The sequence below is a fragment of the Lycorma delicatula genome, chromosome 4 (genome assembly GCF_047948215.1).
Source record: "Lycorma delicatula isolate Av1 chromosome 4, ASM4794821v1, whole genome shotgun sequence".
Lineage (NCBI taxonomy): Eukaryota > Metazoa > Arthropoda > Insecta > Hemiptera > Fulgoridae > Lycorma > Lycorma delicatula.
The window spans coordinates 3,480,774-3,506,537 of record NC_134458.1 but is presented as its reverse complement, the minus strand read 5'-3'; the positions used below and the strand labels follow the sequence as shown (position 1 = coordinate 3,506,537).

The 25,764-nt window shown below is 35.1% G+C and overlaps 1 protein-coding gene across 1 annotated transcript in view; it reads left to right on the top strand.

The window, feature by feature from the left end:
• The window catches only part of FASN3 (Fatty acid synthase 3), a 280,712-nt gene that overhangs the window by 166,957 nt on the left and 87,991 nt on the right, over window positions 1-25,764 (top strand). Inside the window, exons 25-27 of the mRNA XM_075362162.1 lie at window positions 4,300-4,476; window positions 10,198-10,377; window positions 10,949-11,147. Of these exons, the coding sequence (XP_075218277.1) occupies window positions 4,300-4,476; window positions 10,198-10,377; window positions 10,949-11,147 (556 nt within the window). The remainder of the gene's footprint in view (window positions 1-4,299; window positions 4,477-10,197; window positions 10,378-10,948; window positions 11,148-25,764) is intronic.

Sequence of the window (25,764 nt, the reverse complement as noted above, 5' to 3'; positions counted from 1 at the left end):
GCGTAGATGAATGCATCAACCATGCACCACGGAGCGAGTTTTACAACAAGCTCGACCGCCTCCCAGGGCACAACGTCTAATCCAGGGCTCTTACCGCGCATATTACAACTGGCCATCACGAGTTCTTATCTGGTAACGAAAGGGATGTCAATGGCAACTATTTCCTCGCGGTTTGTCTCACCACATTTAGGAAATAGAGCCTCCGCGCAACCAATAGAGTAATCCTGTCGACTACGAGAAGACGCCTACCAGATTATTTGGTAACAACTTTGTAACCGTCTCCCAATATATCCTCATCGAAGGCATTGCAGAGTTCCCTCCACTTCTGCCGTTTGGTCCTGGAGATCTCGTACTTCAGATCCTGCCTAGTCCTTTTGAGCTTGCCCCGCCAATAGATACGAGTTCGATATCATCCCTCCTATTAGCCCTCTGCAGTCTACACCTGCGTTCATGCAAGATCGTTTTAGCCTATCGACCACGGCAGTCCACCAATAGGCCCATTTCCTATGGTAGGCTGCCTGACCGCTCGGTTGAGTCTCCTTGAATGTATCAACTACGATGCTCGAGAGACTTTCACGGTCCGTATGGTTAATATCGCTGAGATGTGCCAGGAGGTTGGCCTGGAAGGAAGCCAAAACCTCCTGACTGACTACATGATGAGGAGCCTTCTGTTGCCCCTCTTGAAAGACTGATGGCACACTAAATAGCATTGTGATCTGACAGCATCTTGTCCTCCAGAACTTCCCACTTGTGGTTAACACTTGGTCTCCTGGGTCTCAAAAATGTTACAACAATGTAGAAGGCAGACTCACCTCTGTTGAAAGTAGGGGCATCACCTTGATTAAGGCAGGTGACTCCCGCCCCATCCATCGCTTCATAGAGGCTGTGGGGTGAAACAGTGAGTGACCACCTCATGGCAGTCACTCACCATTCCACCCCACAGTGGATTTTTTGCATTGAAATTGCCTTCTACCAAGATGGTTTTTGCCAACTGTCCACCTACTTCCACTATTAAACTGTCCAGGTAATGCTCAATAGCATCAAATGAACAGTTTGGCGAGATATATCATCTGCCACCAACCTAATGATATCTTTGAGTTCCTTGATGAGGGCAACAGTATTGAGAATGTGATTGATCAGTTCATTACATGTGTCTACCTTTTGCTTCTATACCTCGCATTTCATCCATCCCCATAAGTAATCTATGGGAGTATGGTCCAGTGATCTAGGAGGGAGGCCAATTTACCAGCCCTCTATGCCCAGTTCATCTACCAGTAAAGTTTTTAACTAAGAATTGTCTTGCTTTATGAAATGTATTGGTGCTCCCCAAGTTGATAGTAGATTTAAATTCGTTTCACTAATGAGAGATTTTCAAGCACTGTAAGAAATTCATTGTTTAAAATTTCAAGATAACTTCTCCCTGTGACAAGTTGTTCTACTATGAAAGGACCTATTAATTGGTTGTCGCTCATGCCATACCAAATATTCACTGAAAATTGTTGTTGGAAATTTAATTCAACTACAGAATGTGGGTGTTTTTTAGACCACCGACGTGAATTCCGTGTGTTGTATATGCCGTTACGGATAAAATTAGCTTTGTCTGAATATAAAACGAAAGGAATTAAGTGGTAATTATTGTTAACTCATGATAAGGGCTCAATCTATGAGCATGTAATGTCCTCCATATTGTACTCCGTGGAATGTTGAGTCCTGTAGAATCTCTTCACGTGCTCATTGCAGGACTAAGCTGTGCAACCTGAAGAATGTTTTCCCTTTCATCACCATGTACCATGTGGTTGATGTTCAGATGAAACATGAGTGTTGGGAAGTGTAGCATTCTCACATTTTTAGTACCAATGTACTAAAAACAGCTGTATTTGATTTTTACAAATTCATAATATTTTTCTGAGTTTTGTTTTTAATAATAACAGTTGATATTTTTTTTGTTTTTCATAGATTTTATTAGATCAGTTTTCTCAGAATTAGATTCTCTTTAAGCTTTCATAATAAAATTTATGCATTTATTAGCCATTAAACAAAGTTATTGTACTAAAAACATTAAAAAAAAAGTGTTTTTCATCACCGATTTTTTCTGTTTTATATTAGATATCATGAAAACTACAGGATATACATTTCTGGGATCTGTTTTATTAGATTTTTCAGGTGAAAAAACATGAGAAACAATCTTCTTTACTTCTTGTATAATGCCTTAAAAATTTCAGTATGACCTTATTTCAGCTGGAGAATTGAAATCTGGACAAATTTTTTCACTAGCCTTAACTTGATAACAATGCTCGGACGTATGTTTGTAAACTTTTCCTTAAATCATGCTCTAGAATCAGTTTCCAAATTATCTCCCTTTCCTCCTGAATCACTGCATATATAAGCTTGAAAAAGGTTCATAGTTACTTTATGTGATTAGTATTTTCATGTCTTTATTTTAAATCTTATCTCATGTGTTTATATTTTAATAATTATATATATATATGTATAGTATAAATATATTTTATATATACTTTTACATACAAAACATATAAAAAGGAGGATTGCAAGACCCAAATAGTCCCATCAAAGAGACTTGGATAAACTGACTAAAGTGATCCTATGTGGTCATAAAAGATAATAATAATAATAATACGCTCTTAAGATTGATTAAGATATATATAGATATATCTTTTTTTAAATAAAGTATTATGTGATGCTGCTCTGATAAATGTTTTACTGCAGTTTCCCTTGATCCATCCACACAAATGCTAGGGTAGTTCCTTTTTTCAGTTGTCTATTAGCATATCTACCTGTTCCTAATGTATATATGTGTAAATTATTATTATTATGTACCGATCAGAATAAAACATCTATTTAACTGTACATTAATAATCTTTAATATAACTCTTTTATGAGTTAAATAGTTATAAAACATAAATTAAAAGTAAATTTAAATTAAAAGACTATCTATTACATTAAAATGTAACATTTGTACTTTAACTTTAACTATATTTCATTCTTCATTGTTGCAGTTAGTCACTGATAAACTAGCAGTAAGCAAATTGTTATATTTGTTATAACAAAAATGACATTAATAAAACCATATACATAAAATATTATCTTTTAAATGAACAAATTTCATATTTTTTTCAAAATTTCTGAACTAGGTTATTCTTACATTAGAATTATTTCTTTAAATTCAATCTGTGTATATACACAAAATATATATATATATTTTTTTTTTATAGTCTAAATGCATGCATGAATCTTGTGATTTATTTGAAGAAATAGTATTGCCATGTGAAAACACTCATGTAATAAGATAAAACAAGTTAAATTGAGTAATATTAAATTTATTAAACTTCTACCATTCATATCCATTTAAATAAAATATCCTTTTTTAAAGTACCTATCAGTAAATGTATTCCAAAGTAATTACAATCATTTATTAAGGATGGTGTAACTCAATATAATTTTTACTACTGAATAACTTTCTTCAAATTTGTGTTGTGAGACAGTGTGATGTCACACAACACAAACTGGTTTCCCATGGTGTGAAAATCTCATATCTCACTACACTTCAAATGAGATATAAGGTTGTATGAGAGATATACGTAACAGTAAAGTTATATGTCTAGCAGAAGCTGCTCAATAATTAATTTGAAGTAGACCAAACCTCAAATATCAAATGCTGTAACCTAATTTTGTCCACAAACAAAATCTTCTGTTTTTAACTGAAAAAATTAATTATTATGTGTAAACTAATAAAACAGAACTTCTTATTTTATTTATTTATATTTTTAGCCACTAATAAATGTCAATGCTTTATCTACATCCAGTGTCATTTAACTTCAGTGATCTACAGAAACCAGTTTATTAAACATTGTTTTGGCTGCTGACATTTTATATTACTTTGTAACATTCAACAATTTTCAGAATGCTATTCCATGAGACTTTCCAGGTGTTTCAGAACCATCAGATTGTAAGGAAGCAGTTTACCATCTTTCCTAGGAACTGATTTCTTGATAAAAGCTTATTTGTTTTATAGGACTTCAACTTCATGTTAAATACAAAAACATTAATAATAACTGACCCCGAAAAAACATGAATTAGTAAACTAGAACAGGTTATTCCAAAAAAAAACGTTCTATTCAGGTCAGTTTTTATCTAATTGCAAAACCTACTGTAGAAAATATATATCACCATAGATATCTACTGTAAGTAAAATTTATATGTAACCAAAAAGCAAATAAATGAAAGATAGTGGTTGCAAATTAGAAAAAAAAACAATTCTATAATGCTATTTTGTTTCAGGAATGTGTACAAGGAATAGAGTATTCTGGTAAAGATTCTACTGGAAGACGGGTTATGGGACTGTTAACAAGCAAAGCTATTAGTTCTGTGGTACTGGGAGATAAACTTTTAATGTGGGATATACCAGATGATTGGACATTAGAAGATGCTGCTACTGTCCCTATAGTTTATGGAACTGTAAGTAATTTCATCTGTTGTTATCAGTGATTAATTGTGGGTATTAATTCAGTATGTAACATCAAGAAGTCTGTTGTACTCTGTTGAGTTATAATAATTTCAATTAGTGAACAAGAATGTAATAAAATTATTATACATAATTAATTAAAATATATGTAATTAATATGTCTATTTACTTGTTATTCTGCTTTTATAAATTTTACATATTTAAGCTGCTGACCACTAAGTACTGTAGCACGGTCTGTGTACTGGGCTCAGGGTGTTACAAGTTATTCTACATATAATAAAATATCTATATCTGTTTAAAAGGAAAGTTTGAAATTTATATTCACTTTTTACCAGAAAATTGCTTGTCTAAGTTGAATGGGATTGGATTTCTAGCACATATATTTGGCTATGCTTAGGTTGTCTTTTAGTTTTATAAAGTTACGATTAGTTATTGATTTTTAGTTATTTATTACAATTTACATATTATGGTAAATTTTAGTCCATTTGAGTACTGAAATTTTTTTAATTTAAATTTTAGTCTATTAGTGTCACGTTGCATTATTACAGAAAGGAGATCTTGTATTAAGGAGAGAAAATCAGTTTCTAGATTAGGTTTTGAATAGTTCCTACTAGAATGAGAGAAAATTAAGAAGTTTAAAGAAGACTCCTTTTTCTATAAAGAAACATTTATTAAGTACAACTTTAATCAGTAGGATCTGATTCTTAATTCAGCAGATAGTTTTGTTTTCCAGATGCTATTCTCAGAGATCTTTTGGTTGTTATCAAACCATTTGACCTAAAAGAATATAGTTTGCCATATTTTTCATACCCTTACAATTATTTGGTTTTTATTTGATTCATGGTTAATGTAAAAGAGAGTACTTTCATGGATTTTGAAGAATTTTTTTTTTCTGTTTAAATAATAACAGCCTCTAATAATCAGTCTCAAATTTATTGAGTTTTTGTTTCACTGAAAAGTAACACAGACTGGATAACGCTTTGTTTAAGTACCTCATTTCAATGAAAAATTGGCAAAAAAAGGAAAAATTTTTTTTCTTTAATAAGTTTTTGGTTTTTTTACTTGATAGAAAATTTATAAGGACTAGAATTAAATCTCATACAGCTTTTACCTAAAAATTTTCTAAGATTTGAAGATAAAAAGCTAATTTCAATTTGGGGGCTCTTCAACTGGTGATGGTTCTTGACAATCCCTCTCTTACAAGATTATTAAACTTATTCATAGTCATAATCTACAGTTATATGTTCTTAGACAGGTCCCGTTCATCTTGTCCATCTCCATTCTCCTCTATTACAAGCTAAACTTTTAAGATCTCAATACCCCCCATATCTTTTTGAATCATCTATAATCTTTTCTGATCTCTCTTGTTTGCACCTTCTACTGATCTTTCCAAAAATGTTTTATTCAATCCTTCTCCTCTCATGATATTCCCCAGTATATGATGAATTATTCTTATTACTTTTTTTTTGTTTTTTTGTTTTTTTAGGATCTTTAGAACGTACAGTAGCAGAGTTTCTGTCATCTTTCCCAACTTTAATTCTGGCTTCCATACCCAGCCACAAATACTTACCTAATTTTTCTATCTTATATTACCTTTCTTTTATTCTTTTCTTGCAGCTGCAAAAAGAACTTTCTAAGGTTTACACAATAACTTATTTACATATTCATTACTATCCATTAATAAACTAGTATATCAAACAAGGAGAACTTAATTACATCATTCTGTCAGAATTATTTCTTACTGACTTCATTATAATGGATATATGATTGATATTCCATTTTATTTATTTTTTTTTTTTTTAGCCAGTTATAGCAATCATACTACTCTTGTTCACATAGCTCCAGCGTTATTGATTACAGTTTTTTTTTCAGATCTTCACTCCAGCCTAACTTCTGGAATACTTCATACTTATAGCATATCTCTTCAGCTATGTGGTTCAAGATCTTTCAGATGAGAAATTGATTTTCTAATTTATTGTTAAATATCTCATATTCTTTAAAAAAATGTGTTTTACTGGCTATATAAATGATAATTGGGGTTGATGTTATTACATAGTCCTTGCCAGCCCAGAAGTAAGTTACAAAAGAATTACTGATATGGAGATGCAATATTGCAGTACTAAACTAATTAAACTACTGACGAACACTAAAGAAATGGAAATGCTAGGAGTTTGATGTGTTACACTTTATAAATGTTGTGTTCATTTATAAGTAAGTTACAAAAGAATTACTGATATGGAGTTGCAATATTGCAGTACTAAACTAATTAAACTACTGACGAACACTAAAGAAATGGAAATGCTAGGAGTTTGATGTGTTACACTTTATAAATGTTGTGTTCATTTTTATATAAAATGCCTGAGCAAGTTAATCATTTGTTGTTAAACAACAGTTTTTAATAAGAAGCTTTAGTAAGCTGCCTTCTAGGAAAACAAAGATTATTCTTCTGAAGAATGACTTATTTCAATTTCTACTTTTGAAATTTATTCCAATACAGAGTTAAATAGTTATTTATGAAGTGCAACAAAAATCATAAAAAGTTTTATAAACCTAATTTTCCTGTTTCAGTTAGCAATAACTGTACCTCACATTAGTAAACGAAGAGTAATATTTGAAACATGAAAATATGAATAATGGATGTAATTTTTTATTTTTGTATTAAAAGCTTTTATGTAAAAAATCTTTTTGGATAACATTTTCTTGTTTTAACATGAATTTAAGTTATTTTATAAGCTGAGATAAAAACAAAACATTACAATGGTATAAAAGGAATTATTACTAAATAATATCCCTACTTTTTTAAATGAATGTGATAAGTATACTTATAACTTCTATTGTTACATGTATATAAGTAGAAGACAGAAATAATAACATAAAGATTAACGATGTACTGAAATTATTCATAGTGTAATCATCCATCATGAAATAATTTTTATTCAAGAAAAAAATTTTCAGATTTTCACAATGTAAGTTTTGTAAAACAGCTTGCTAAAAAGTTTGTCAAAAGGCTTCACTTGGACAACTATGATGTAGACAAACCTTCTTTTAAATAATATTTTGGCTGTTTTGATGTTTATGCCAGTCATAAGATGTACTGACTAATACTGAGATGTCAGATTTATTTTTTTTCTAGATTTCCATTTTTAAAAAAACAGTTATAGCAAGTAATTATACTCTCACTAATAACAATAGTAACACAATTCAAACTTCATACATTATGCATTTAAAAATGTTCCCTTGAGGTTCTCTGTGATATATTTACAGTGGAATTTGGTTGTAATAGTCTTATCTGTTATGTTAACTTGGATGTAATGTTTTTTCATTAAAAACTACTCAGAAATTTTGCGTTTAAATGTATTAAAATTTTAATGTAATTTATTGTAAACAGTGCTTTTACATGAAATTATAGAGATCAGAGAGTTGAAGTGGGTATAGATTTCATAAGAAATATAATGTACAGGCCACTGCCCATTGTTTGAACACACTTGTACGATCATACCAATTTACATAGGTGCATTAAACTTGCACTGAGGATCTCTACAATAAATGATCAATGGTATTAATACCCATTTCAATGTACTTGACAAGCTTGATTTCAAAACTGAACAGATCCACAAATCGTCATTTTTGTGTTTTCAACTACTTACTACTATTAAGAGTGGTTTGCTCGGCATTTCTCCTGCCACCACTCCATTTGGTCACAAATCGAATGTCTGTGCCACAAACAGCAAACAGCACATTTTTTATTGAAAACTTTGAAACCAATTAATATTTTTTTAAATGAAATCAGAGTCTGAAATAGTTGCCATAAACTTATATCTTAAGATAAATATAAATTAAAAATAACCACACAGCTCTGAGGTACTTTGCAGGAGAGAGGCTACTGCAGGAGGAGAGGTATTTTGCATCTCCTGAAAAATTATGTTTAGTGGATAAGTTCACTTTTGAAATCAAGCTCCTCACATGTTGTCGTCTCATCTCTTTTGTTGTTAGTGTTATTGTTTGCTTGTATTAATAAGTTATAATCTTTTCTGTGCTGTATAAGTTTAATATAAATTGCATTTGGCATTCTACACTTTTTCATAGGCCTATATTTTTTTTATAATCGTGAAGAATTGTAGCTCAAAAGAAAAATTTTGTCTATACACTATAAAGAAAATCGTCAACATCTGATTTCCTTTGTAAAAATTTGTGGTAAAGCAAAAGGCATGGATATTGATATAACAAGTGATCTGATATGAAAAATTTGGCCAGATCTTAGATGATCATATAATACTTCATAGTAAACTTTTTTTAATAGAATAAATGTAGGATTATTTTTTTTTTTTATTTATGTAAAAAAGTCTTTTAGTTTTAAAAATAAAAATGTACTAGTAGGAAGCTTCAAAAGATTACTTTGTGTTTTTTTTTTGAAGATGAACTCAGAAAATAGGCTAAAGATCTGTCGAAAATGGAAACATTGTACACCTTGTTGACAGTTGTGCAGTGCAGCTCACCCAAAGTTAAAATTAATGAACATTAATCTACACTGCTTACTGACAAACTGCACTTGTGCCTTGTCCTGTATTTGGTATAAATTTTCACTTTTTGCTTTTAGTAACAGTCATTAAGACATTTATTTAACTTCTTTTGAATATTTTTTTTTTTTTGATTTGATAAGATGTTACACTAACTTATTTTATCATGAGATGAAATTGATCTCTTTCAAAACAATATTCTGTAAGATAACTTTTGTATCACTTGATGATCGCTTAAATAATAGGATTTTAGTCTAAATTGAGAGTCATATTTCAGATTTTAATTCAACAGATAGTTCTTTCCATACTTCAGTTGTCAGAGAGTTCCATTTTTATATTACGCCAGTAATGCCAAGATATTAGGCTTTTTTAGAAATTACATTCTGCTCTGCTTTATGATAAAAAAATTGCAACATTAATCTGAAATTTATAAAATAATTCTCAGAACTGTATGACACTGTGCATTTTTTATGATGCCTATAGTTGCTCTCATTTTGAAAGACAAATACTTTCATTGTGTTGAAGATGGAATACTAACCCAATGGATTTGGTAATCTAGATCACATTCACTTTTACTATCTGCAATCTGGTAAGTTTTATTTGATGAGAAATTTTTATATTTGGGCTCATTTCAAACATTTTTCTGAAGCTTTTATTTATGCCCTTTTATCTAATGAGCTGCTGCATGAGGAGCAAACCTGTCTATATATCTTAAGATCTGTGAAAGTAAGGCTTTAAAACTTTGCTTCATTGTGAGCATCATTTAGTGTAAGAATGTACCTATTTCAGGAATAGTTTTTTCTGTTTGAGTAAAGTCCTGTACCTCAATATTGGGAATTTTTCACTAAATGAATCTTTTGTGTGTGTGTATATATACATATATATATATATGTGTGTGTGTGTGTGTGTGTGTGTGTGTGTGTGTTTCTGTGAATAAAATATGAGTTGAGAAAAAAAACTAGTTTTACTGAATCAATGTTTACTTTACATATTACAAACCACGTTTGTATAACAGCAGATGATTTTTGTCTGTGCAAATGTTTCTAAACCGTGTATCAAAATTATATACATATGAAAGATTATGTACTTTTGCTGAAAAAATGGCATTAATGCATGATGTGCTCTTCCATTTCTACATATATAAATTAGCTACAGAATATGTGATTAATTTTATTGATTGATTATTGTTTTTTATAGGCATTATGGGCACTCATAGTTTGTGGTCGAATGAAAAAAGGAGAAAGTATTCTTATTCATGCTGGCAGTGGAGGTGTAGGACAGGCAGCTATTAACCTGGCCCTACATGCTGGTTGTACTGTCTTCACAACAGTTGGGACTCCTGAAAAAGTCGAATTCATTCGCAAACACTTTCCTCAGGTAATCACAAGTATAACACAAACTTATGTTAAATATGAATTTTAATTCTATCTCATGAAATAAGTTTTGTCATATTTTGAAACTGACAGTTGTTGTAGACTGAAATAAATCTACATAATGTATGTGAATTTAGTAGAAAAATTAGTATACATGTGAATTTATTTATATTTTGGTTAGTTACAAAATTAAAAAAAAAAAATGGCAGCAGTTTTAATTCCATAATTCTTATCATTACCAAGGAAATCTGTGCAAAATAAATCATTACTGAAATTATCTTCTGTTTACTATACATGTCCATATATATATATAATAATATATGTCCATATCATCCACAGCCCTTATAAAAATCACATCTGTATTTTTATGTCAGCTGTGTTTATAGTTATATTTTTATTTTAATAGCTAATTTGGTTCTCTCTTTTATTAAGAAAAGAATCTTTTTTTTGTATGATTTAAGTAAAGGTAAGGTTTTGTAACCATATTTATCAATATGTAATTTCTTTATGTTAAAATGTTTTAATGTCTCAGAAATATTTAGTTCAATTTCTGCTATGTCTTGTTTGTTATGAAGATTTCAGAAAAGCATATCGGTAACTCCAGGGATACATCATTTGAACAGTTAATAATGAAAGAAACTGGTGGTCGTGGAGTCGATTTAGTATTGAATTCATTAGCTGAAGAGAAGTTGCAAGCTTCTGTACGCTGCTTAGCTACAGGAGGACGGTTTCTTGAAATCGGAAAATTTGACATGGCTAATAATAATCCTTTAGGTATGTTTCATTTAACTTTGCTTTGCAATTAGTGTTTATGATAAGGAACTGAGTCCATACTTGAGATATAAAATATTAAATATTCAGTAAAGAGAGTAAAGTAAATTAAGTCTAGATAATTAAATATAAATGTTGTTTTAAAAATTGGCATATTTGATTCTTAAAAAATGTTTATGTAAAATATAGTGTAATATTTAAAAGGCAGCATTATTTTAGATTATATCAAATGCAGTAAAAGCTCTTTTAAAGTACCCTACATCCAAGAAGTCCCTGTACCCCTCCCTGCAATTAAATGTTGCTACTGTTCTGAAAGTGCTACAGTATTCAGTTCCTAAGAAATAATTTGTTTACTGAGATCAATATTCCTGCTCTTAAGTTTCATTACTACATTAAAAAAGACTAGAATATGAAACCATTTCTACTAACTTTTGTGAATGAATTATCAGAGAGATGAAAGGAACAGCATGTTGCAGTCTACCATGCTTTATTAGCATGATTTTCAAATATGGTGCCCCCACCAGCTCGGCTGAATTTAGGCATGGGCCCAGACCCAGGGCTGCAATTTGGGTAAAAATATGATTTTTTTCAAAAAATAAATTTTACACATATTATCAACCCATTGTTGATGGTATTATCATACCATTTACAAAATAAAATATGGAAAACATGTCCTTTTCAAAGTAGTAAGCACTATAATTGCAGCAGATCAGTTGTAGCACAACATGTCATTTGCCAGCAAGCATGTGACGTCAGTAAGTGTACAATCAGCTGGCTATACATACACCTGTTGTAGAGGGTGACAGCAGGCAATGTAGTGTGTGGACAGAGTGGTGCCGTACACAGAGGGTGATTCTGTCTCATATGCGTGTGCACTTGTGCCTGTGCGAGTCACTACTTTGAGCCTCATCACTTACATTTGACAAGCCGACCGCCTCAACAGCCAGGAAGCTTACTGCCAGCTGTCATAAAGTCTAAAGTAGTTTTAATGAAATATTATCATTCATAAGCCTAAGTTCAAAGGAAGTAGGAAACAAGTTGATGTTGTATATTTTGACCTTCAGAAGGCCCTTGAAAAGGTACCTCATGATTTACTTCAGCAAAAAATTGCTCATTTTGATAAGGTACTATGTTAAGTTGGTTAAAATTTTACATATTTAAGCAGATGTTTAAATTAAAGGTGTTGGGTAGAATTTCTAAAATCCATCTGCTGTCTGCTCCATCTGGTGTCTCAGAATTCTAATTTGGATCCTCTGTTTTTCATTCCTTACACAAATGTCATCGTCATTTTTATTTCTTCTTTTGCTTGTGGGTGATGTCAAAATTTGCACTAATGTATAAGTGATCAATTCATTTTTCAGAGTAATAATAATAGAATACATCAGTTGTCTGTTAATAGAAGCCCCTCAGTCTAGAAAAGACATTCCTAGACATTCTAGGGGTGTCATTCCAGAAAGAAATTGATAAACATTTGTATGAGGTTGGTCAGTGTCAAATACATAGAGAAGTAATGGACTTAGGTGTTTTATTTGACTGCAAACTGTCACTTAATGAATGCGTTTTATGAACAGCACCCAAAGCAAGGAGAAACCTTGGACTGCTTCTATGGGTTGGTCATTTGTTTTAAGATGTTTGATCGATCCTTTATATGTAAAAGTCAATGGTTAGACCAGTGTTTGAATACTGCAAAATATAGATTTATAATAGAGACTACACTTCCAGAACTATCGCCACGTAAGTTGGCACAAAAGATACTAGCAATCAGCAAACATTTGGCATTGTATTTGACTGAAAACATTTTCAGTTTAATATAAATGATATTTATAACCAAAAATACATATGATGCTATTGAAAACATTTTCAGTTTAATATAAATGATATTTATAACCAAAAATACATATGATGCTATTTAATTAAAACTAGTTTAGAATCCCAATTAATATTATTATTTTAAATTACTTTAAATAATTATTTTTTCTACTCACTTTACTGCTATAGCTTGCAAATTCCAAAGTCGTTGTAGGTAGATTTTAAAGAGCTCGTGTCCGATTCTGAATTCACATTTATCACAAAATTGTCGATGTGCACATCATATAAATGTTCATCTTCAATGTATTTTTTTTTCAACATTGACAACATGCTCGCAGACATTGCTCCACTCAGCTGCAGACACTTTATAAAATTCCTCTTCAGCTAACTTAAGAACGTCCAACATGTTAAAAGTTGTATTTATTTTAGCTACTTGCCCTTTCACTTTACTCCAAATCATTTCAATGGCATTTAAGTCAGGGTGATAAATTGGCAACCGTAGAATTGTGTGACCATAATTTTCAAAAATGCCATTATTAGAAATTTCTTTTGATTTTCTTTGTAATTTTATAATATCGTATAATTCAGTCTTTGTCATAGCAGGAGAACAGTTAATTTGTTGTTCAGCTAACCACTTTATCATATCGCTTTTTAAAGAGTTAGAATTTGGCTGCTGTTGTAGCAGTATATTGTGATACAATGCATTATCTAGTACAATGACCAACCAAGGAGGCAAGTTGGGAATACACGTCTCCCATAATCATTTTGTGTACAATTCAGAACCCATTGATTTTCGATAATCTCCTTTCTTATTTGACTCATACATAAGTAAAGCATTGTTAATCAATCCTTTATTACAGCTGACATGAACAATTACTAATAGTGAGCCCTTGGATACTGGTGTTTTCAGTCCCTCATGAAAGTTTGTTGTGTCTATCCATGATTTTGGTGTCGCATGACTACTGTGAATGTAGGTTTTATCTGTGTATACAATTGTTCTTCCTTCTTTGCGAAACAGAGAAATTTCATTCTTTGCATTTTAATGTCATGACGTTCTATTAGTATTTTCTGGTTGTCTTCTGTTTGTATTCCATCTAAATCCCATTTTACTTAATATTCTCCTTAAAGATCTTTCATTCCCTTTGAAATTAATTTCACTTTCACGGGTTTTTTGCATAATTCTCTTCACAGTAGGAACCCATTTTTCGGTTACATAAAATTTATTCATTAAACGCCTCAAATCATCCATGTCAAACAAATCTAAATTGCACACAGTACTGGGACAATTTACACGTTTTCTTGGTGAAATGAACACAAATGATTTAAAGATGATATATTATTTAAAAACATACTAAATATAAATATAAATTAATAATAATGTAATCTAATAATTATCTCCTCAATGAGATGGTTCTGTTTGATTTATTTTAATCCACCAGAGTATATATATATATATATATATATATATTTCTTCAGTACACTATTAGGACCGGACAGTCATGACTGTTTATACATTTTAACCTATGATTTTTTTTTTAATTTTTGACTTTAATGTAATATTTTTAACTCCTGATGGTGGCTTACAAGTAAGCCAAAAGATCTAGAGCTTATCTCAATGTGCTGGTAAGGTGGATTTTATAAATTGTTAATATTATTTAATTAATTAACATATCAGTGGTACCATGTTCAAGAAATAATTGTTATTATCTATGGTTATTATTTTTTATTTTGCAATGATTACTGACTGCTTGTCTGTTTTACACGAATTTGTTTATTATTATTATTATTGGTGGCCTCCTCTATGAATCATGAGACCTTGCCGTTGGTGAGGGGGCTTGAGTGCTCAGGGATACAGAGTAGCTGGACCGAAGGTATCTTGGGAGAGGTATCTGTTGAGAGCCAGACTAAGGAATGATTCCTGAAAGAGGGCAGCAGCTCTTTCAGTAGTTGTTAGGGGCGTGAGTCAGGACGACTTAAACGGCCGTATCAACATCACTCAGTCCTCTGAGTACTGCGCAGCTGAAAGCAATGGAAAACTACTGCTGCTTTTTTTCTAAGAAAATGTGGCTCTCTGCATTTTCACATAGCAATAATGGAGGCGCCTTCCTTGGTAAAATATTCCGGAGGTAAAATAGTCCCCCGTTCGGATCTCCGGGTGGGGACTACTAAGGAAGGGGTCACCAGAAAATTAAAAAATAACATTCTACGAGTCGGAGCGTGGAATGTTAGAAGCTTGAAAAAGGTTGGTAGGCTAGAAAATTTAAAAAGGGAAATGGGTAGGACAAATGTGGATATAGTAGGAATTAGTGAGGTTCGGTGGGAAGAGGAAGGCGACTTTTGGTCAGGTGATTTTAGAGCAATTAACTCAGCGTCAAATAATGGGCAGGCAGGAGTAGGTTTCATGATGAACAAGAAGATAGGGAGGAGAGTGGAGTATTTCAAGACGCATAGCGATAGAATCATTGTAATAAGGATAAAATCAAAACCTAAACCGACAACGATTGTTAACGTCTATATGCCTACAAGCGCCCATGATGATGATGATGAGGTAGAGTGTGTATATGAAGAGATTGATGAAGCAATTAAACACGTAAAAGGAGATGAAAATTTAATAATAGTTGGAGATTGGAATGCAAGCATTGGAAAAGGCAAGGAAGGAAATATAGTGGATGAATACGGGCTGGGCAAAAGGAATGAAAGAGGGGACCGACTTATAGAATTTTGCACGAAGTATAATTTAGTAATTGCCAACACCCAATTTAAAAATCATAATAGAAGAATATACACTTGGAAAAAGCCAGGCGATACTGGAAGGTATCAGATAGATTATATCATGGTTAAGCAAAGATTTAGAAATCAACTCGTTGACTGCAAAACTTACCCTGGAGCAGACATTGATAGCGACCATAATTTGGTGATAATGAAATGCAGATTGGGGTTTAAAAACCTGAAGAAAAGGTGTCAGATGAATCGGTGGAATTTAGAGAAGCTTGAGGAAGAGGAGGTAAAGAAGATTTTTGAGGAGGACATCGCAAGAGGTCTGATTAAAAAATATAAGGTAGAAAATGTAGAAGAAGAATGGGAGAATGTTAAAAAGGAAATTCTTAAATCAGCAGAAGCAAACTTAGGCGGAATAAAGAGAACCGGTAGAAAACCTTGGGTTTCAGACGATATATTGCAGCTGATGGATGAACGTAGAAAATATAAGAATGCTAGTGATGAAGAAAGTAAAAGGAACTATCGGAAATTAAGAAATGCTATAAACAGGAAGTGCAAACTGGTGAAAGAAGAGTGGATTAAAGAAAAGTGTTCAGAAGTGGAAAGAGAAATGAACATTGGTAAAATAGATGGAGCATACAGGAAAGTTAAGGAAAATTTTGGGGTACATAAATTAAAATCTAATAATGTGTTAAACAAAGATGGTACACCAATATATAATACGAAAGGTAAAGTCGATAGATGGGTGGAATATATTGAAGAGTTATACGGAGGAAATGAATTAGAAAATGGTGTTATAGAGGAAGAAGAGGAAGTTGAAGAGTATGAAATGGGAGAAACAATACTGAGATCTGAATTTAAGAGAGCATTAAAAGATTTAAATGGCAGAAAGGCTCCTGGAATAGACGGAATACCTGTAGAATTACTGCGCAGTGCAGGTGAGGAAGCGATTGATAGATTATACAAACTGGTGTGTAATATTTATGAAAATGGGGAATTTCCATCAGACTTCAAAAAAAGTGTTATAGTTATGATACCAAAGAAAGCAGGGGCAGATAAATGTGAAGAATACAGAACAATTAGTTTAACTAGTCATGCATCAAATATTAACTAGAATTTTATACAGAAGAATTGAGAGGAGAGTGGAAGAAGTGTTAGGAGAAGACCAATTTGGTTTCAAGAAAAGTATAGGGACAAGGGAAGCAATTTTAGGCCTCAGATTAATAGTAGAAGGAAGATTAAAGAAAAACAAACCAACATACTTGGCGTTTATAGACCTAGAAAAGGCTTTTGATAACGTGGACTGGAATAAAATGTTCAGCATTTTAAAAAAATTAGGGTTCAAATACAGAGATAGAAGAACAATTGCTAACATGTACAGGAACCAAACAGCAACAATAACAATTGAAGAACATAAGAAAGAAGCCCTAATAAGAAAGGGAGTCCGACAAGGATGTTCCCTATCTCCGTTACTTTTTAATCTTTACATGGAACTAGCAGTTAATGATGTTAAAGAACAATTTAGATTCGGAGTAACAGTACAAGGTGAAAAGATAAAGATGCTACGATTTGCTGATGATATAGTAATTCTAGCCGAGAGTAAAAAGGATTTAGAAGAAACAATGAACGGCATAGATGAAGTCCTACGCAAGAACTATCGCATGAAAATAAACAAGAACAAAACAATAGTAATGAAATGTAGTAGAAATAACACAGATGGACCGCTGAATGTGAAAATAGGAGGAGAAAAGATTATGGAGGTAGAAGAATTTTGTTATTTGGGAAGTAAAATTACTAAAGATGGACGAAGCAGGAGCGATATAAAATGCCGAATAGCACAAGCTAAACGAGCCTTCAGTAAGAAATATAATTTGTTTACATCAAAAATTAATTTAAATGTCAGGAAAAGATTTTTGAAAGTGTATGTTTGGAGTGTCGCTTTATATGGAAGTGAAACTTGGACAATCGGAGTATCTGAGAAGAAAAGATTAGAAGCTTTTGAAATGTGGTGCTATAGGAGAATGTTAAAAATCAGATGGGTGGATAAAGTGACAAATGAAGAGGTATTGTGGCAAATAGATGAAGAAAGAAGCATTTGGAAAAATATAGTTAAAAGAAGAGACAGACTTATAGGCCACATACTAAGGCATCCTGGAATAGTCGCTTTAATATTGGAAGGACAGGTAGAAGGGAAAAATTGTGTAGGCAGGCCACGTTTGGAGTATGTAAAACAAATTGTTGGGGATGTAGGATGTACAGGGTATACTGAAATGAAACGACTAGCACTAGATAGGGAATCTTGGAGAGCTGCATCAAACCAGTCAAATGACTGAAGACAAAAAAAAAAAAAAAAAATTGGTGGAACATAAAGGTGTACACTGTTCTGTTGCACTTTTCTCCTTGTTAAGGTCATTTCAGTTTCCCAGAATTTAATTTTCAATGGATGGTTGTAAGAGGCGATATGCAGACCATAAGAGTTTTTTGGGGGTTACAGGCATCAATTTCTGTGGTCATTAGCCAGCCCTTTTCCCAAACAAAAAAAAAATTCTTTTCTTTTCTGATAAAATAACTAGCAACCTAGTCAGAAGACTAGTCTTGTCAAACTGATCATTCAGAGGTAGACTTGTCACTGTATATTAAAACCCAACAAAACAAACAGAAGATGATAGGGTGTGTAGAGTCCTTGCCACTTAAAAACATATTTCCTTATGAAAGAAATCTTGTCATATCTCACAAACACAGGTGTAAGTATCCCATAATTCTTAAAAACTCATCCTTAATGAAAATTTGTCAAAAAACTTATAAAAATTTCAATGATACCATCTATTTCCTTGCAATAGATGGTCTTTAGACCATCCTTTTTTCATTCTTTTCTTCATCCTCCTGACAGCCTCCAGCTCTGTTTCTTGGGTGTCTTACGCTTTAGAGATAGAATCTTCTGATCCTCCACAGTAGATCTTGCAGGATAACTTACTGTTGTCATCATATATGCTGACATAGATGATGTGGTGAGCATAGCATCAGAGTCTAATGTTGATGTACTCACTGATAAAATGTTTAGGACTGCTAAAGAGCTTACCCTTTCTTTTAGAGGCCTCCAAGCTTTCAGGGAGGGTTCCCTGAAAGCTTGGTACTTGTACATTGATACTTGTACACAGTCACTTTTCCAATGATCATATCATCTTCTTTGCTAAATTCCTGTATTTTCATTATTTCATATTTTACAATCAGTGCATAATTTTCAGACTTCTTCTGTAGTTTAGCTTCACTTTCCTTCACCTTTTGACTGGTTGAAGGCTCATTCCTTGGTTCTGTAATAGACATTTGTTTGAAGACATCTGTTTTTTTATATCCTCTTTGGATTAGTTTCCGTAACTGGTCGACTTTTCAATTTATCATTGATGATATGGTCGACCATGTTCACTACAGCTGGTGATAGTTCAGAGATTACATCCCTTGGACACAGACAGGTAGATTCCTGCCAGAGTCATTAGAACATAATGGCTCATCACAAACAGATCTGTTTCCTTGTGCAATGTACAGCTGTGTGTTTGAATCTCCGATATCCAAAGCACCACAAAGGAGTCGGCATAAACGGGCGTACATCCAACCTGTGGAATCCAGCCTTTATTTTCTCTGGACTTTGGCTTATTAAAAGTTAAAATATGCAACGCACAGGGTAGAACTTCTACACTGTGTTGTGCGTTTATTCAACAACACATGACAATTCCTTGTTCATGAAGTTCTTCTACGTACTGCTCTTCTGTGCAGTTCAAGAAATCCCTGCGAATGACTACACCCTTCAAGGTATCCACAGGGGAGCACCCTTTGAGGTTACTATGAGGTACAGCCTCAAGGTCAAAGACTCCCATCTTCTTGGCATTGAGTAGTCGTGATGATTGAACGTTGTTGACGGTTTCCACAAACAATCCAAGAGCAACTTTTCTAGTCTTTTTAACCGGTCCTTTAGCAGCTTCCGTGATACTTCCAGCTACCATGAAAGAGCTGGTCTTTGAGAAATCCTCTTCTTTTCTCCTGATCACCAAATATTTTGGAATCATTCCATTATTCTTTGGGTCAAAATTTTGTTCAAATCGTGTTCTCTATATTCATAACTTTACACTCTTTCTTCACTAAGCTTGCTTAGACAAAGTCTCTACAGTACTAAGGTAGAGACATGTGGCATGTGTACCCCCTGCCACAGAAGCTGTAGAAAAAGAAGTGTCACCAGTCAATATATTTCAAGGTGCAGGCGAAGAGACAGTTGGACTTGCCCCGGATCATAGATTCTGCCTGGGTCCCTCCAATCAGCCGCCTCTCACAGATTTAACCCAGACGAGACAGTCATGTACTGCCTGACCCACTATACCAACATCCAAAGTATTGCATCTAGCAGTACGGCTCCAATACCTTATCCATGGGACAGTCCCTGTCAAGGGCCGAAGTGACTGATATACAGCAGCGCAAGAGTTTGGCAGAGTTTGCTCTGCCAAAATTTTGCTCGCATCAGCTCACTCTCAACCCGGCTCCACAACCGGGAAGAGGGATGATCACTCCCCATCTACATTCCGCCCAGCGTCGGCTAAACAGGTCATGATCATATCTACCGCCACAACTGCAAATAGTGAAGCCGAGAAGCACAACCCCAACCACCTCGGACAGCTCGGGTCCACCAATCCCGTATTCCACTGCCAACCTTGGACGTATGCGTAGGTGTTATTTTACGGACGTTGGGTTGGATTTTGTTCGGAGCATTTTCTTTTCTTTGAGGTTTTAAGGGCATCGACTACTTTGGTCATTAGCCCCTTTCTACATCAAAAGAATTTTTTTTTTTTCATTATATACAGATACTACGTGATTTCTTTCAAGCATTAATACCTCTTTTTTCTTTCATTTCCCTTATTATTTTATTAAATAATTGAACTAAATAAATTTACCCAATAACAAAGCAAGCTATTTAATTACAAAATTAATATAAATAACATAAATTAAATTAGATATAAGTTAATAAGCATTAAATAAATAAACTAATAATTAAAGTTTAATAAATTAAATTGGAACTTTTAACTTTGTAATATTTTTTTTAAAAAGTGCTTTTGTGTTTTTTAGAATTATTTTTTTATTTTTTAAACTTTCTAAAGTAATTAAATTAAATTTTATTACAATTTCTCGGGTAAGCTAGTTAAATTAAATTATAATTTCTTGGGTACGAAGCGATGGTGAACAGCCAAAACATGGACTTTTCTTCCGGAAACATCTTGGAAGGAGGAGCTGCAGAACATCTCCAAAGATGCAAGGCAGTTGTTATGAACTTGGTCACCGTTTACAAGCAACCAAAAAACTTATACATGGAAATAAAGAACGGATTTGCTAAGCTTTCTACCTTACTAGATAATTTCGAGGCGGAAAGAAGAATCAATTGCATGAGAGCTGCTGTGGTTGCTTCTACGAGCACTGTAGAGCCGTAGAAACTTCTTCAGAGCACTGAAGAAGAAAAGGGATTCTGGTGGTAAGAAAGAACCCCTACCACTAAAAACCTAACCTACCACCCACAAGCGGTACTCAAACAGGTACCCTTCTAACCTCAAACCATCCACAAGTGGAACCGTGGACACTCGTGGAAAGTAAGAAGGGCAAAAAGGAGAGGCAGAGCTCTGAAGATAAGAAGGTTGCAAAGGAACAACCAAAACCTCCTAGAGGCAGCACCCAGAGCAGCAAAAGCAAAAACAAGAAAAAGGGGAATCAAAAAGAAGCAATCGTCATAAAAAAGGCCGAGGAGAAGACTTATGATGAAACTCTCAGTAAAATCGGGAAGGGGATGAAACTGGAGAAAACTGAGACGGAAGTAGTGACAATAAGAAAGACCAGAGCGGGAGATGTTCTGATTGAGCTCGGAAGCGCCACCAGAGAAACAAACAGACCTTTAGTACTGCCCTAAAGGCTGTACTTGGAGAAGGTGCCGTAGTCCGCAATCTGGAACCGCGGAAGAACCTGGAGATCCGGGATCTAGATTGCATCACAGATAAGGAAGATATGGAAGCAGCACTGAGAAGAAATCTAGGAGATATAAGAGATTGCCGGGTTAGCTTTACCAATGCTAATGCCAGGGTACAGAGGGTAGCAATATCAGAGATTGGAGAGAAAGCTGCTGACAGATTACTCAGTCAATCCAAGATAAGGATTGGCTGGTGTACTGCCAGATTAGGTCTAGGGCACAGGTCTCTCGTTGTTTCAGGTGCCATGGGTATGAGCATCTGGCTCCTGAATGTAAGGACGCAACAGAAGCCGGCTCTGCCATAAGTACGGGAGAGGGGAGCACAAGGCCAAGGAGTGTTCCGCCTTCTCAGTGCATACTCTGCCTAGAAAAAGGCGTGAAGGCCTCGCAGCTGGCCCACGCATCCGGAACAAGAAAGGGTCAGGTCTTCCAGGAAGCCCTGGAGCAGGTGAAGAGAAGGCTTCGTTACAATGTTCAACGTTCTGCAGGCCAATCTCAACAGGAGATGACCTGCTGCTACAGCTAGCCAGGAACAGAGAGGCCAACTTGATGCTGATCTGCGAGCAGTACCGGGAGCGTGACGATTTTTAATGGCTCCAGGACTCGCTCGGGATTGCCGTGATTTGGATTCCGTTCGCAGCAGAGCCCAAGTTCGGAGATAAGACGAACTTGGAGACACATCCAAGTTTATTGGATGTGTCATATGTCATACGTCATATGTGTGGAGACACATATGACGTTTATTAGTTGTTACCTCACCCCAAATAACTTGATAGCGGACTTTCGCCGAAAGGTTAACGTACTGGAGGATTTTGTCCTTGCTGCCGCCGTTGGGGTGGTGGTAGCAGCTGGGGACTTTAACTCCTGGGCGGTGGAGTGGGGTATTGCGCATTGGGTTCCTTGGCATTTCTCCCACCACACTCCATTTGGTCGCCCTAAAGCATAAGACCGAATGTTTGTGCCACAGACGGCAACTGAGCCTCGAACAGTTAAGCGACCAGTATCCTAAATAGCTCCTAGAGCTTACCTGACAGCGTGAGTGGACTACGCGCGGTGCCTTACACCACCGGCTTACTTGTCCCAACTGCTCACTTGTCATATATTTGCTAAAATGGGTAGGCGCACCCCGTCAACTACTAAAAATATGTATGATATCCATAAATTAAAATTTATTTCGACTAGACAGCAATTCACTGCCACGCCTAGGTCGCTGAAAGCCAGCAGGTACCTGTCCACCATATTAAAGCGCTTGGAGCCTTAATTGGTTGGTGGTCAGCCATATATACCGCTAGGTTACCTTCCCACAGCAGTGCGGTAGGAGTCTTTTCCCTTAGGTAAACTACTGATGTCAGTTGAACAAAGCAACCACATCAAGAAACTCCCTCGAGGTCCGACAATGCGACTCTCGCCATATTGACTCGCCGCTCGTGAGTGGCCAATTTTTCCAGGGTGGCCCGGTCTCTGACCCCCCCCCCCCCCCCCCAAGAGCAGGGCAATCAAACATCAGGTGTTCATTTGACTGGACCTCTCCGCAGACGCACAGCTCGTCAGCTACCAGGCGGAACCAAAACAAAGTTTTCCTTGTGACAAACTAAAGGTGTTCTTTGAGTTTAAGTCTCTCATCGAGGATTATACCCAGACACTTCTAAATGGTAACATACCTGATGGGAATGCCGCTATCACAACTCACGGAAGACGAGTCGCGGCTAGACGACCTTTCAGAAACATCATAGTGGTTTTTTCTACATTGAAACCCATCTTATGCTGAAGACTTCATAACATTAGTACTTAAAAATGCCTGGGTCGCTCTGAACTCTATTTCGTTTCGCAAGTTTCCCTTGACTAGCAGCAGCCCATCGTCGGCATAAACGAAGATGCGGCAGCCGCCGGGCAACCTCAACCTTATCAGATAGTCAAATTCGACAATCCAGACGATGGGACCGAGAACACTGCCGTGTGGGCAAACTTTTGACAGGTCCTTTCCTATTTCCTTACCGTCGTGAAGAAGGACGACGGTTCTGTTGCTGAAATAGCTTGCGAGAGTCTCTATTTCATTTTGCGTGCAACCAAACTGATGTAATTGATATAACGCAGAGAACCACCACAAGTTATTGAAGTCCCCGGATATGTCCAAAAAGTCGCCGAGTACATATTGCACTTACTGCACCCCAAGAATAGCGTCCTCTGTGCCCTTGCCAGGGCGAAGACCATACTGGTTGTCCATAAGCAAACGATTAGATGTCAGTCTATTATTAATGCGGAGGTACAGGACCTTCTCGAAAATCTTACCTATAACAGGCAAGAGCGTCAGAGGCCGATAAGAAGAACTTACAGCGGGGTTCTTGTCAACACTTGCGAAGACCAGTTTCAACTCACCGCTTTTCTAACAAGCTGGGAAATATCCAGCGAAAAGCATTTTGTTAAAAATCCTAGTTAATGGACCAAGAATCACTGGCAACGTGCGAACAAGGAGTTCCACCATGATACAATCATAACCGGGGCTTTATTCCTAACCAAGCTACAGATCACTTGACGGACCTCCGCCTCAGTAATCTCAGAAGACTGAATTTCAGAGCAAAAACCTGTGACTTCCCTTCGGTCACGTCGATGATATGAGGTTTTATTAACCTCAATATCATCAGAAAGCAGATCGTTCATCAGAAGATTGAGGACACGATCTTTATCTATTATAACTCCATCCTGGGTCGAGACAGCCGACAGAAGAATGTCTTTTTTTTATGCCCGAGAACTGTGTAAACGACATCCCATGGATCCCTACTTCCCTGCTGTTGTACAAAAGAGCGCCAAGAATCACGCTTAGAAGACCTAACCTTATGAAAATACTCGGTCCTTGTCCGACGATAGGCATGCAGGATATATATCCTGCATGCCTATCAGGATCATCCCCACGTTGTGCGGCTCTCCTGAGCCGGTACACGTCCGCTTCATCGTAGTCAAGTTCCAAGATCACTAACCGGCAACTCTATCTTGACCCGTACCTCGGGGAATGGAATTGTCAGCGGCTTCAACTATCGCAGAAGAAAAAACCCTCTGTTTGAATAAGCGTGCCTAATTGCACCTTCCAGTTTTCAAAACTTATGCCACTGGATCAATAATATCTTCAATAAATACTTTGTTAATGTATTCAATTATATTTTTATTATATATACATTTTATTACAGATTTATATATAACTATTTATTTTATTATTATATTCGTAGCTACATTTGTTTCATATTATTGAGATTAATCAGTATATACATGTACAATATTTATATTTGAAGTATTTATTTAGATTCATATTTTTAAGTTGCATTTTAAATAACATTGATTTAACCTTTAAGACATATTTTATTGAACTTTCTTTAATACATTTTTAAAGAGAATGATTTTACTGTAAAATTTTAGAAGAGGGAAACATTTACTTTAATAACAACTTAAATGAAAAGTACTTTTACAATAGCATTATCAAGAAGAAATATATATATTATAAAACAGCTGTTGAACTACACTTGATTAACGTATCTGTGTGCCTGACGTAAGTAAGAAGAAAACAGTTACATAGTTTGTTTATAAATAATAAGGAGGACATGAAACTGAACACTCTCTGCCGGGTCTTCTTACGGGAGCTCGTCCAAACTTCGACCAAAAAACCGTAGCCTGGCCGCAAAAATGGTAGAAAACTTGGACCAATCCACCCGCCTGTGGAAGAAACGCCTCTGCTGAACAGAGACGTACCCCCTGCAGACATCGTGCAGCCCACCTACCAAATCAAAAACGATTACCGATGTTCACTCGCGTAATCATTAACTACAGACAAGTTCTGAATCCTACCAGGGATCGGTTTGCTTGTGGCATTTCTCTCGGCACCACCCCGAGACCGAATGTCTGTACCACAAACGGCTACTGAGCCTCAAACAGTTTAGCGACCAGCGTCCTAACTAGCTCCTAGAGCTAACCTAAAAGCGTGGTACCATACACCACTCGCTTGCGTGTCCCACAGCTCACTTGTCATGTATCACTAAAATGGGTAGGCGCACCCCGTGAACTACTAAAACATATATCACTATCAATAATTAAATTTATCTCGTCAAAGAC